Here is a 13301-nt window from a genome sequence, read left to right on the forward strand (position 1 = left end):
GTGCTGTCCAACTCAATTAAATGCATGCCTAACACTAAATTTTTAAATTAAACACCTTCTAAATTTCTCATATACTATTTCCATTTTTTATCTAAAAATCATTCCATGGACTATTCTATGGACCATTAAAAATCAGTCATACTAGTATTTACTATTAAAAAAAAAACTTCAGTAGGGAAAGAATAAGTGTTCTAGTTTCATTCAAAACTGGGGCGCCTGGGTGGCTCAGTCGTTAAGTGTCTGCCTTCGGCTCAGGTCATGATCCCAGGGTCCTGGGATTGAGCCCCGCATCGGGCTCCCTGCTCTGCAGGAAGCCTGCTTCTCCCTCTCCCACTCCCCCTGCTTGTGTTCCCTCTCTCGGTATGTCTCTCTCTGTCAAATAAATAAAAAATCTAAAAAAAAAAAAAAAAAAATTTGTATTACTTTCAAAATGACCAAATTTGAGAAAGCATAATTCTCAAGAGCCTGATTAATTAAAAAAGATTATTAAAACAATCACAAAAATGTATATAGTTCATCCTAAGATTTTTCTGGTCCACAATTAATTCTAAATCAGAATCTTATCCTATACAGAAATTAAATTCTAGGGGCACCTGGATGGCTCAGTCAGTTAAGTGTCTGACTCTTGATTTCATTCAGGTCATTATCTCAGGGTCCTGGGATGGAGCCCCACGTCGGGCTCTGCCCTCAGCTAGGAGTCTGCTTAGGATTCTCTCTCTCCTTCTCCCTCTGCCCAACGCCTGCTTGTAAACGCATGCATGCGCACTCTCTCTCTCAAATAAGTAAATAAAATCTTTAAAAAAAAAAGGAATTGAATTCTATTGGAAAAAAGCAATTGAGGTACTTTATCACCTGGATAGCAGCTGACACATTTAACACAATTTGCAAATTCTATTTTCATACAATGGCCACAAAATGTTACTATTCCTTCGATTTATTGTAGCTTCCTAACGTGGCAATGAATTTGTATTAGCTGACTTCACTGGAGGAAAAAAAGTAACAAATTAATTCAGAAAAGTTTCTGCATTTGAAAATTTAGGGGTAGATAAAATGTCATACTTCTTTGTATCTTGAAGAAAGACAACCATAATTTAGTTATGTATTTTTAGAAATCAATTTATTGTGAATGCCATTTTTTAAATCATAAAATTTGCAACTTGTCAATATACATTAATTACTTGGTTTCAATTAAAAATTTTTAATATAAAAAATACTATCATTGGCATATTTCTATATTAATGTATTCTTCATTACCTGATTCAACAGCTTGTGACTTTTTTCCATTATGCTGATCAAGAGTAATTAAACATCCTGATGCTCTTCTCACATCCCATAATTTTACTCTACTGTCAGCACTAAGAAGAAATAAATGTTACATTGACATATATAGCTAGGACAGTGACTGTACTCTTCACCTACCTTTACAGTATTACGGCACACAGAAGTCTCAGTATATTAGTGCAAATATATTTGTACTTTTGGGTTGTTGAACTTTTGCCTTTTCATCAAATATTCAAAATCAGTAGTAGCAAAAAGCAGTGAAAAAAATAGCCAAAAAAAGGGTAACTTTTTTAGATCACAAGAACAGAATTCTGCTGATTTTTATTTTGTTTTTAATGGTTCCTCTGCCAAAACTAGATAGTTTTGGAGCTTGTCCCTTAGCAAGTTTGTTACTACATCCTTTCTATTGTTTGTTATTCAAATGTTTTCTAGACAACCAAGCAGCTAACTAATTTTACTTTAAGAATTCATTTGGCATGAATTTGGTGTTTTCTTTTTATATGAAAAAATTAAGGTGAGTAATAAGGACAATACATTTATATTTGGTTTCCTATACTCAAATCAATCTTTACCAGATATACAAGAACTAACTTTAATGTCTCTTAGAAATCTGGCACTTACTTTTATTTTACCTCAAGTAAGTGAAAAGAATAAAGGCAAAAAACCATGACCACATATCAATTTCAATTTCAACTACTCCTAGAGAAAATATAAATCAGTTTAACTAATGCTATCATGTTCTCAAAAAAGACCTCAACAATATTCTAACAAATTGGGTTTATCCAGGCCCCTTTAATTAGAAAGAGCAATACAATGCACTTTATAAGCCTATTTCTAACTTATAAATCTATTTTTTTCATAGACACAGGGCTTATCTCTTCCTATAGTCTTGATTCTTTTCACAGATCACCATCAAACCTAGCCAATTAGAATAGCAAGCAAAAAGCTAGCATTTCCCATTTTCAAAATGATTTTCTTTCTTTCCAGCTGGGGAAAAAGTCTGCAATGGGATGAGTCTGAGGATTTAAGTACTTTCTGAAACAGATAAGATTTGGACTTACCTGATTACTAGCATTGATTACTAGGTCCATTCTCATACTGATTCAAATTCCTGCGGTATTCTGAGAACTGAAAGCCTCTTAGCTTCCCCATGGTTTGAGGAAAACCAAGTTAGGCATGAACAATATAAATTCGCCCTATCATGGACCCACAACCAGCACCTAGCTTTTCACCTTCACACCTCTTTAGGCAGCCTTCTAACAGCTACATTCTAGACTTGTTCTACTTCAGAAAGCATAGATCTCAGTATCACATTCTGTAAACTATTAACAGAAGCTTCTCTGGGGACTAAACTGCTTGGCTCAAGGTAGGCGGTCATCATTAAATATTATTAAATTGAATCAAGGAATAAATGTTGAATCAGATTCAAAATAATCTGTATTAAAGAAAATGAAATGCTACTGTTTTAAAAGTAAGTCTTATACTTGGGTAGAAAAAAATGACAACACAGTTTTTTTATGGGTAGTACTAGCAAATTTGCATTGCTAGAGATTCTCTTGTTTTCTCTGTTTTAAAAGGTGAGCACCTTCAAGATATGTAGTGATAGGACTAAAAAACAGTAACTCAATTATTTAAAGGGCCTAATTAATAACTAAATATGCATCTTATAAAAAAGTATTTTCAAAATTTTTATCATTAATTATTAACTTCAAAACCAAATAATTTGCATGTTACCTTGCAGTTGCCAAGACATATTCACAACGTGGTGACCAGGAAACTGCCATTATTTCTTGTCTGTGACCTGCAAATATAACTGTATGAAAAGTCTTGTAAAATAGTTGAAAAATCAGGGGCGCCTGGGTGGCTCAGTTGTTGAGTGTCTGCCTTTGGCTCAGGTCATGGTCCCAGGGTCCTGGGATCGAGCCCCGCATCGGGCTCCCTGCTCCGCGGGGAAGCCTGCTTCTCCCTCTCCCACTCCCCCTGCTTGTGTTCCCTCTCTCGCTGTGTCTCTGTCAAATAAATAAATAAAATAAAATAAAAAATAGTTGAAAAATCAAAAGATACAGTGTAATATGTCTGATTTTGAAGAAAGTGAAGACTAAATATTAAAAATAAATTGATATGATCATCACTTTTTCACATATATAATAATCTTATGTTTAAATATTAATGTGAAGTCTGTGGGGCATTTCTTACATGTTATCCCATTATAAATGGCCTGGTTTCACATTGGAAAGAGCAAGTGAGTCTTTCTTTTTTAATACAGCTGTTAGATTAAAAAGTGAATCCACTGTTAAGTAATACAGCTTAAGCTCGTTTACTTGTATCTACCACAAAAAACCACTGCAACAAACCATACAAATTAAACATTCTAGAGTATAAAAATGGTTTCTAACTTTTCAGAAAGTTATAATAGAAATTTTTGTAAAATTCATGATTGTAGAAAGCATTTGGATAAAAATTTTTTTCTAGAAAGCACAGGTGATACGTTCATAGAATAATTGACTTCAGCATTTTAATTCACTTTTGCCTAAATGAACTATTCAAAGTAGATATTTTCATCTACCTAACTTATATTATTAGAGATTCATGACAATGTAAAACAAATGTTATCCATTTCACCAAATTCTCTTGATATATTATGTGTTTCTCAGGGATGAATAAAAATGTAAATTTCTGAATTATAAGCCATCTTTCCATTATTTAGAATCGATGGTCTAATACTGATAGCAAAGTAGCAAAAATATTCAAATTAATATATCTTAACCAAAATATTATTTTAATAGCTTTTTCTAAAATATTTGCACTCAGGAAAAAAAAGCACCTAAATATTAAGAATGTTTACTTAGCGAGAACAATACTAAACAATGCTCATAAGACAAATGTACCAATGTAAGTTTCATAAATAATTTTTTTTTTTAATGTAGAAATAAGATAAGGTTTTCAGCTAGACTTTCCATATCTTTTGAGTTTACCCTATGGCTATTGTTTATATAAATGTCTCCTCAATAGTTCAGTTTTATAAGAATAATGCACAGAAGGATCTTTATTTCCCTGTTGACTTTTAACAGCTAGCACAAAATACATCAGTCATGTCAGTTACAAAGAATACATTGTTAGTAATGTTTCTTTTTATTGAACGGTTTACTCAAAGTAGTTGTTGTTTCAAATAAAAAAAAAAATACCCTGTAAAATGTGGGAACAGGATCCAGACTTTAAGTCACAAAGTTGTACTTTGGGCCCTCTAGTACCAACTGTAAAAACAAAAACAAAAATAGTTTAAGATAATTTTATTATAAATCATCACCAAAAGGAAACAAGAAACTACCTTATGAATCATGATATCTTCTCTGCATCTACACAGAAATATAAAAAAAGTATGCTAAAAATATACTTCAAATCATTTTTAATGTTTATAATTAGCAAATGTAATTGCAGTTACACAAGGTACTAAGAGAGCTCTATTACTGCATTATGTTCTAACGTTTAATTTTGAAATAATTATAGATTCAGAGAAAGTTGCAAAGATAGGACAGAGAGACCCTGTGTACCCTTTACCCATGTTGTCCCAACCATTGTTATGTTAGGTAACTATATCAGAGTATCAAAACCAGGAAATCTGCATTGCTACAATTCTATGCTATTTTATTATATCAAATAATTTTACTTAATGCCTCAGTCTGTCCATATTAATCATATACTTCCAGAGACTCTGGACACAGACTGAGTGGACCTCGAGGACAAGCTAGTGTCTAGCTCTTTCCTGCAGACGATGCAGCTGACTGGTATCTGCAGGTGAAGATGTTCATGCAGTGCCAAACAAATAATGGAATCCTAGGGACCTGATACCAGATACCAGAAAAACATTTTTTCTTCCTCACACATGAAAATTCTTGTTGTAGGTGCTTTCATAAAAATGGATGTTTAATTTGAATAACACAATCTTAGAGAAAAGAAAATAATTTCCATTTTTTTATTATGTTGAATTGAAAAAGTTGCCAAATTTTGTTCATGTAAAATTTTTGAAACTTCGGTGGTTGAAAATTAACTCCTTAGGGAACAGAAATGTGCTTTCTTAATCTTTGAATCCTAGCCACTAGCACAGTGCCTAACCTGCATAATACCAATAAAACTGAATGTAAATATAGCATATACTTGAGGTTTTTTTTTTTTAAATTGTGATATTCATCTGGGTTGAAATGTCTATATCAAAACTAACTAGGTATTAAAAGGGAGCAAGTTTCAATATGATGAAAAGCAAAAGAGTACAGGTACAAACCTGCTACCAAACAGTGCTTGGTGGCAACTGGAGACATATGATGACTATAAACGGTTTCTTCAAAATTAAATACATCTGCCGTCTGATAATCAAAAGACATTTAAAAATTGTAAGTTCTAATTATAGTCACAAAAGCAGTAAACATTCTATTTACTTATTCCTACACTGTTACCAATTTCTGAATGACTGTTAGCAATTTATTTGAAGTCAAACACATAGGAATGTGAATTGTGTAAGACTGATGAATCACAGACTTGTACCTCTGAAACAAATAATATATTATATGTTAAAAAAAAGAAAAAGAAGAAGATAGCAGGAAGGGAAAAATGAAGGGGGGCAACTCGGAGGGGGAGAGTAACCATGAGAGACTATGGACTCTGAGAAACAAACTGAGGGTTCTAGAGGGGAGGGGGGTGGGAGGATGGGTTAGCCTGGTGGTGGGTATTAAAGAGGGCACGTATTGAATGGAGCACTGGGTGTTATACGCAAACAATGAATCATGGAACACTACATCAAAAACTAATGATGTAATGTATGGTGATTAACATAATAAAATAAAATTTAAAAAAAAAGGAATGTGATACCCTCAAAAACCTGTTAATTTTAAATCCTATACTATTGAGGTGCCTGGGTGGTTCAGTAGGTTAAGTGTCTGCTTTCAGCTCAGGTCCTGATCGCAGGGTCCTGGAATCCAGTCCCGCATTGGGCTTTCTGCTCCATGAGGAGCCTGCTTCTCCCTCTGCCTCTGCCTCTCTCTCTCATGAATAAATAAAATCTTTAAAAAAAATAAATCCTATGTTATTTATTGCACTCTGTCCCTTTTGTGAGAGAAACAACTTTTCTCTAATAAATTCAAGAGATGAAGAAAAGACAACCACCTGGCTCACCATCTTCCTCTCCACTCCAGTCTGGGGAACTTCATCATCTACACAGGTGATCTAGCTAGTGCTCTGCCTCTCGGTCCCATTCAACCTTAGCTACCATATCCCAGCACTCTCATCACCTACACTCACTCTTCCTTCAAAATCATACATTTCACATATGTAATGTATGACCACAATCTTCTACCATTTTCAGCTTAGTTTTTCCCAACTACTTCCAAGACATCCAAATAAAACCCGAAACTCCTATCAGTTCCTCCTGTCTTTGCTTTTTTTCCTTCCTTGGTGTGGATACCGAGGTTCAATACTTCATCCACCATATCTTCAACTCCTTTGTCATTAATTCTTTCACTCTGTCAAGACTTCAACCCTATATGACTCCAAATGTCTGCCTTCTCTGCACCTGTATCCACACTGATCTACACCAGAGGTCAGCAAACTTTTTCTGTAAGGTAAGGCTGTAAATATTTTAGCCTTTGAGGACTACTACTCATTTCTGTCATTTCCAACTACTTATTTCTGCCACTGTAGTGTCAAAACAGCCATAGACAAGAAATAACACTATTTGCAAAAAGAGGCCAGGGGACCAGACTTGGCCTATGGGCTGCTTAGTAAGCTGACCTCTACTTTAACCCAAGAGAAGAGAATCTTACAGTAAAGCAAACTGGCATCACTATAAAAGATCTTTCATCTCAACTGGGCTTTCAGTACTCACTGCCAGTCCTATTATATCCTATTATATTTCACTACTATTCTCTGCAATATTCACTGCTATTTCAAACTTCCCCACTCTCCATAAACATCACCAGTCGGTCATAACAGGTGATCTGATCTTTGATTACAAAGAGAAAACAGGAAGTCATTCAATGAGAATTCCTTGAATATCTTATCAACAAACCTACAAACACATTTGCTTCCATTTATCCTTCTCCTTCTTTGTTCCTGTTATCATGGAAAAATCATCCTTCCTCATATTTAAAGTTAATACCCCTACCTGTGTTCAGATGACCCTCAGCATTGTTAAAAATCTCATGCTACACATTACCTCCTCTATCTCCAGGATATGTATATACTCTCCCTCCCTACTAGCTCATTCCCATCAGCATTAAAAAATGTTCATGTTTCTTTCATCTTAACAGCAACCCTTTCCTCAAGACAAGAAAACAAAAACCTTTCATCCTATATCCCTAATTAATCTTCTTTCTTCCTCTTTGAATCCAAATTTTGGCTCTAATTTATCTCCCACATATTTCTCAAGTCACCGTAATCTTATTTTTATCTCCACTACTCCCATTCACACTACTCTTCCCATATCACTGATACCTGCCGTCACCAAGTATAGACCCCATCTTACCTAACCTGTCAGTAACATTCAACACAGCTGATTACTCCATCTTCCTTAAAACAATCTCTTTCACTGGTTCCATTCTATCACATACTCCTGATTTTCCTCTTACTCTCTCTGGCTACTCCCCTTTATGTCTTTTGCAAGCTTTGTTGTTCCTTTTCCTGTCCTATTAATCTTGGGCTTCCTAAAGGTTTTGTTCTATGCACTCTTCTCTTCAACTGCCACCTATATGGTGGTGACACAAGTCTGTATTTTCTGTGTAGACCACATTCTTAAATACCAGATATGTATAGCTCACTTCCTGGATTATCTTCTTTTGGATTTCCTGTGAATCCTTCAAATTTAACAAATCTAAAATTGAACTTAATACCTCCTAATCTTTCTCTGTCTTAGTAAATAACAATTATACTCTACCCAACTGCCCAACATAGAGAACTTAAGAATAATTCTTGGTCTTTTTAAATAATACCTTTATTGAGCTATAGTTGACATACCATACAATTCACTCATCCAAAGTATGTACTTTAATGGTTTTTAGTATACTCACAGAGTTGTGCAATAATCACCAAAATCAATTTTAGAACATTTTTATCACCCCAAAAAGAAACGCCATTCCCATCAGCAGGCACTCCCCATTTCTTCCTACCCTCTCCCTAGGAAACCACTAATCTACTTTCTGTCTCTATATATTAGCCTATTTCTTGATGTTTCAGAGATGGAATTATACAATCTGTGGTCTTTTGCAATCTTTCATTTAACACATTTTCTTTTTTCATTTCACTTAGCATGATGTTTTTAAGGTTCATCCACACTAGCTTGTTATCAGTACTTCTTTCTATTGCTGAATAATACTCCATTTGATGGCTACCCATTCATCAGCTGATGAATGTTTATTTGTTTTCACTCTTTGGTCATTTTGAATAATGCCACTATGAACATTTGTGTACAAGTTTTGTGTGAAGTTATGTTTTCACTTTGCTTTGGGTACACACACAGGAGTGGAATTGCTGGGTCATGTGCTAAATCTATGTTTAACCTTTTCAGACTGTTTTCCAAAACCACTATACCATTTTACATTCCCACCAGTAATTTATGATTGTTCCAGTTTATCCACATCCTACTCAACACTTGTTATTGTCTTTTTGATTACAGCAATTCTTGATTTTTCACTATTCCTGAGAGCTAATCAACTTGCAACTCCTGTCAATTCTCTGTAATCCTCTCATATCTATCTATTCCGTTGCCATTACCCTAGTCAAGCCATGATCTATTGACTCCTGCTTGGATTACTGCAACCTCCTCCCTGGTCTCTTTGACTCTCCTCTTGCTACCTTCCAACCAACTGGCAACATATCCAGACTCTTTCACCTAAAATGGCAATTTGATGTTTTCATTTTTGGCCACCGCTTAGACTCTTCAAAATCTTGCTTTTTCCCCTAGGAAAATATTCAACCTACTTAATAAAATTAATAAGGCCCCTCATGATACAGACACTGCTTACCTTTTTGGCTTTATCTCTGGCTACTGTCCTTTGGCACTCTAGCCATTGTGAGCACCTTTCAGTTTTTAAAATGTCACATTCACTGTTACCCCAAAGAGTTCTCTCATGTTGTTCCCTCTGACTAGAACTCTTATCCTCCTTCTTTGGACTTGGCCAATTTCTACTCTTCATCCTTCATCTCAGCCAAAAGCCAGAGGACCACTTACTCTAGAAAGCCTTCCCTGATTCTCCATAGGTTAGGTGATCCTGCTAAAATACTGTACACTTCCATCGTTATAGTTCCTTTTGGACTTCACTATTATTTCTTGTTTAATCATTTGTTTTCCTTGCTAAACTGAAACTCCTTGCCATAGGGCAGGGACAATGTTTATTTTGCTTGCCATTGAATCCCCAGCTTTAACATGTAACAGAAATTGAATACATACTGTTGAATATATTCAAGAATCTTAACTCATTTCTAAAGAACATGGGCTGGATACTGACATCTGTATTTTCTGATTTTTGTTCCATTATGCAAAATTCTAAGAAAACTCAGAATGAGAAAAAGTTGTTCTTTACCCTAATGTGTAACAGAGAAGTCTCTAGAGAAGATATTCCTTTAAGCCATATCATGTGCTCAAGCTTTAAACACATTTATGGAAAGCTCAGATGAAGTAAAACTATGATAGATATATAATATGTACATTAATAGGAAAAATTAGTGGCAGGGATAGATGTGGAAAAAGGACAATATCATGCCTTCCTTATTTTTCTTTGTACCTAGCAGACGCACAAGAAATTATTTCTTATTGAATACTTTCAAAGTTCTTATCAATAAAATGCTTTGTCTATTTCAGATAGAACTATGAATTCATGAAATATTATTTTTTTAAGTAATCTCTCCACCCAACGTGGGGCTCAAATTTACAACCCCAAGATCAAAAGTCACATGCTCTACCGACTGAGCCAGCCAGGCACCCCGATGAAACACTATTTTGAGTTGGCAAAAGCATTTATGTTCTGGGGCGCCTGGGTGGCTCAGTTGGTTAAGCAGCTGCCTTTGGCTCAGGTCATGATCGCAGGGTCCTGGGATCGAGCCCCACATCGGGCTCCCTGCTCAGCAGAGAGCCTGCTTCTCCCTTTCCCTCTGCCTGCCGCTCTGCCTACTTGCGCTATCTCTCTGTCAAATAAATAAATTTTAAAAAATCTTTAAAAAAACCCAAAAACATTTATGTTCTAAAGAAAATTTGAAATCAAGATGTCTTTTCTTAGAGTTTTAAAAAGGAGTCAATGTTAATCAAAGAAAATGCAAATGTATGGCTTATTAATTTTTAAACCACATTTTTAACTGAAGTGTTAAGTAATAAACATACAGAAAAGTATATAGATCATAAGTATACAGCTCAGTGAATTTTCAGTGTGAATTTTCACAAAGTAACCACCACCTACATTATAACATAGAATGTTACAAACAATATCTTACTAACACCCCCAAAGGCTCCCTACACCCTTTCAACCCTCACCAAGAAAGATAACCACCATACTGACCTCTATCACTTTAGATTAGTTTTGCCAATTTTTGAATAGGAATTATATATGAAGTACTCTTTTGTGTCTGGTTATTTTGTTCATTATTATGTAAAATTATACATTTTGTTGATATAGTAGTGAGTGTTCCCTTGCCATTGCTGCATAGTATTCCAATGTAAAATATACCAGATTTCATTTGACTGTTAATGGACATTTGGATTTTCTCCAGTTTTTGGTTATCATGAATAGTGCTGCTATGAACATTCTTGTAAATGTCCCTTGGCACACATACGTATGCATTTATATACTCAAAAGTGTATCTTCTGGATAACAAGAAACCCACATATTTGGCCTCAGTTGATACCAAATATGTGTACCAACTGTAATCTCATCAGCAACAGATACACTTGTTATTTTTATCAGACCCTTTAATTTGAGCTATTCTGGAGGATATACAGAGGTACCTCGTTGTAGATTTAATTAAAATATCCAGATGCTCAGTTAATAAAGTTGAATGTATTTATTTATTGGCTATTTAGATATCCTCTTTTATGAAGTGTCTAAGCAAATGTTTTGCCTAGGGGCACCTGGGTGGCTCAGTTGGTTGAGCACCTGACTCTTGATTTCTGATCCTGAACTCAGGGTCCTGGGATAGAGCCCCATGTTGGGCTCTATGCGCCGCGTGGAGTCTGCTTGTCCTTCTTCCTTCCCCTCCCTTGCTCTCTTTCTCTGTCTCTCTCTCTCACTCTCAAATAAATAAAATCTTTAAAAAAACGTTCTGCTGCCTAGTTCTCTATGGGCTTCCAGTCTTTTAATTTTCCATTTTTTATAAGTTATATATGTCTTTTTAAAGATGTATGCATCTGTCACATATACCCTACTTCACGGCTTACTTTTTTACTGTCTTAATGCTTTTTGATGAATAGAGCTTTCTAATCTTAACGTAGTTCAATTTATCAATCTTTCTCTTTTTCGTTTAAACCTTTTGTGTTTTTACCTATCTTGAACCACGAAGATATTTTCTGTTTTTTTTTTTCCTCTAAGTTTTATTGTTTTCTTTTATATTTTTATACCTGTAATTTACCTGAAATTGGTAGATTTCTTTTCTGTCTGTTGTGGGGTATGGTAAAGATTATGTGTTTTTTTTTTATATGGATACCTAGTTGATCCAGCACAATCTGTGGAAAAGGCCATCACTTACTTCCCCAGTGCACTGCAGTGTTACTTGTGTCATAAATCAAATGATGGTGTATGTATAGGTGTGTTTCCTGATTATCCTGTTCCACTCTTTGTTTTTTTCACTTGTACTGATATCACACCATTTAGTGTAATTAAATTTATGGTAAGTCTTAGTCAGTCCACTTCCATAAAAGAATCCTGTGAATATATTGATTAGAAATGCACTGATTCTATAGATCACTCTGGGTAAAACTGGTATCTTTACGATACTGAGCCTTCTAATTCCTGAATATAGTATATCCCACCATTTATTTAAATCTTGTGTCATTAATATTCTATAGTTTTCTGTGTGGTGTTGAGTGGTCTTGTATACTTTTCACTTTCTTACTAGGAATATGATGATTTCTGATGCAATTGTCAATGATACTACTTTCAAAATTCATAATTTGTTGTGTCTAAAATTCAGAAATGCAACTGACCTTATATCCAGCAACTTTGCTAAGTTTACTCATATTAATTTTAATAATTGGCTAGAGATTCTTTTGGATTTCCTATGCTCATAATCATGTGATCTGTGAATGATTTAAATTTTTTTTATTTAAATTCCTTTCATTTCTTTTTTTTGCCTTATTGTACTGCCTAGGACTTCCCATATAATGTTAAACAGAGGGGATAATAGAGATAACTCAAAGGGAAAGCTTTCAATAATTTACCAACAAACAAAATATTTGCTTTAGGTGTGTTTTTAAAAAATAGATAGACCTTACCAAATTAAGGAATTTCCCTGCTGTTCCTAGTATGTTAAGAATTTTTGAAGAATCAGGAATGAAGATTGACTTTTATTATAAAGTATGATGCATTTTTTGACAAACTAAATATAAAGGCAAAGTATCTCAACATAATAAAGAATACACACACACACAGCACACATACACAGATAGATAGGTAGTAAGCCCACAAGCTAATTTCATCTCTTCTTCAACAATGAGAAACTTAAAGTTTCTCCTCTAAGATTGTTTTTTCCTCTAAGATCAGGAACAAGACAAAGATGCCAGTACCTCACCACTTTTATCAACTTGGCATTAGAAGTCCTAGCCGGGGGCACCTGGGTGGCACAATTAAGCTTCCCACTCTAGGTTTCGGCTCAGGTCACGATCTCAGGGTCACGGGATGGAGCCCCATGTCGGGGTCCATGCTCAGTGCGGAGTATGCTTGAGGATTCTCTCCCTTCCTCTCCCTCTGCCCCTCCTGCTCATGCTCTCTCTCTCTCGCTCTCTAAAATAAATAAATAAAACTTAAAAAAAAAAGAAAAAAAGAAAAAGA

The 13301-nt window shown here is 34.9% G+C and overlaps 1 protein-coding gene across 1 annotated transcript in view; it reads right to left on the reverse strand.

Moving 5' to 3' along the window:
• The window catches only part of ERCC8 (ERCC excision repair 8, CSA ubiquitin ligase complex subunit), a 50532-nt gene that overhangs the window by 15941 nt on the left and 21290 nt on the right, over positions 1-13301 (reverse strand). Inside the window, exons 5-8 of the mRNA XM_021701947.1 lie at positions 5561-5642; positions 4467-4535; positions 3016-3082; positions 1255-1355 (exon numbers count right to left, since the gene is read on the reverse strand). Coding sequence (XP_021557622.1) covers positions 1255-1355; positions 3016-3082; positions 4467-4535; positions 5561-5642 — 319 coding nt within the window. The remainder of the gene's footprint in view (positions 1-1254; positions 1356-3015; positions 3083-4466; positions 4536-5560; positions 5643-13301) is intronic.

The sequence above is a fragment of the Neomonachus schauinslandi genome, chromosome 7 (genome assembly GCF_002201575.2).
Source record: "Neomonachus schauinslandi chromosome 7, ASM220157v2, whole genome shotgun sequence".
Lineage (NCBI taxonomy): Eukaryota > Metazoa > Chordata > Mammalia > Carnivora > Phocidae > Neomonachus > Neomonachus schauinslandi.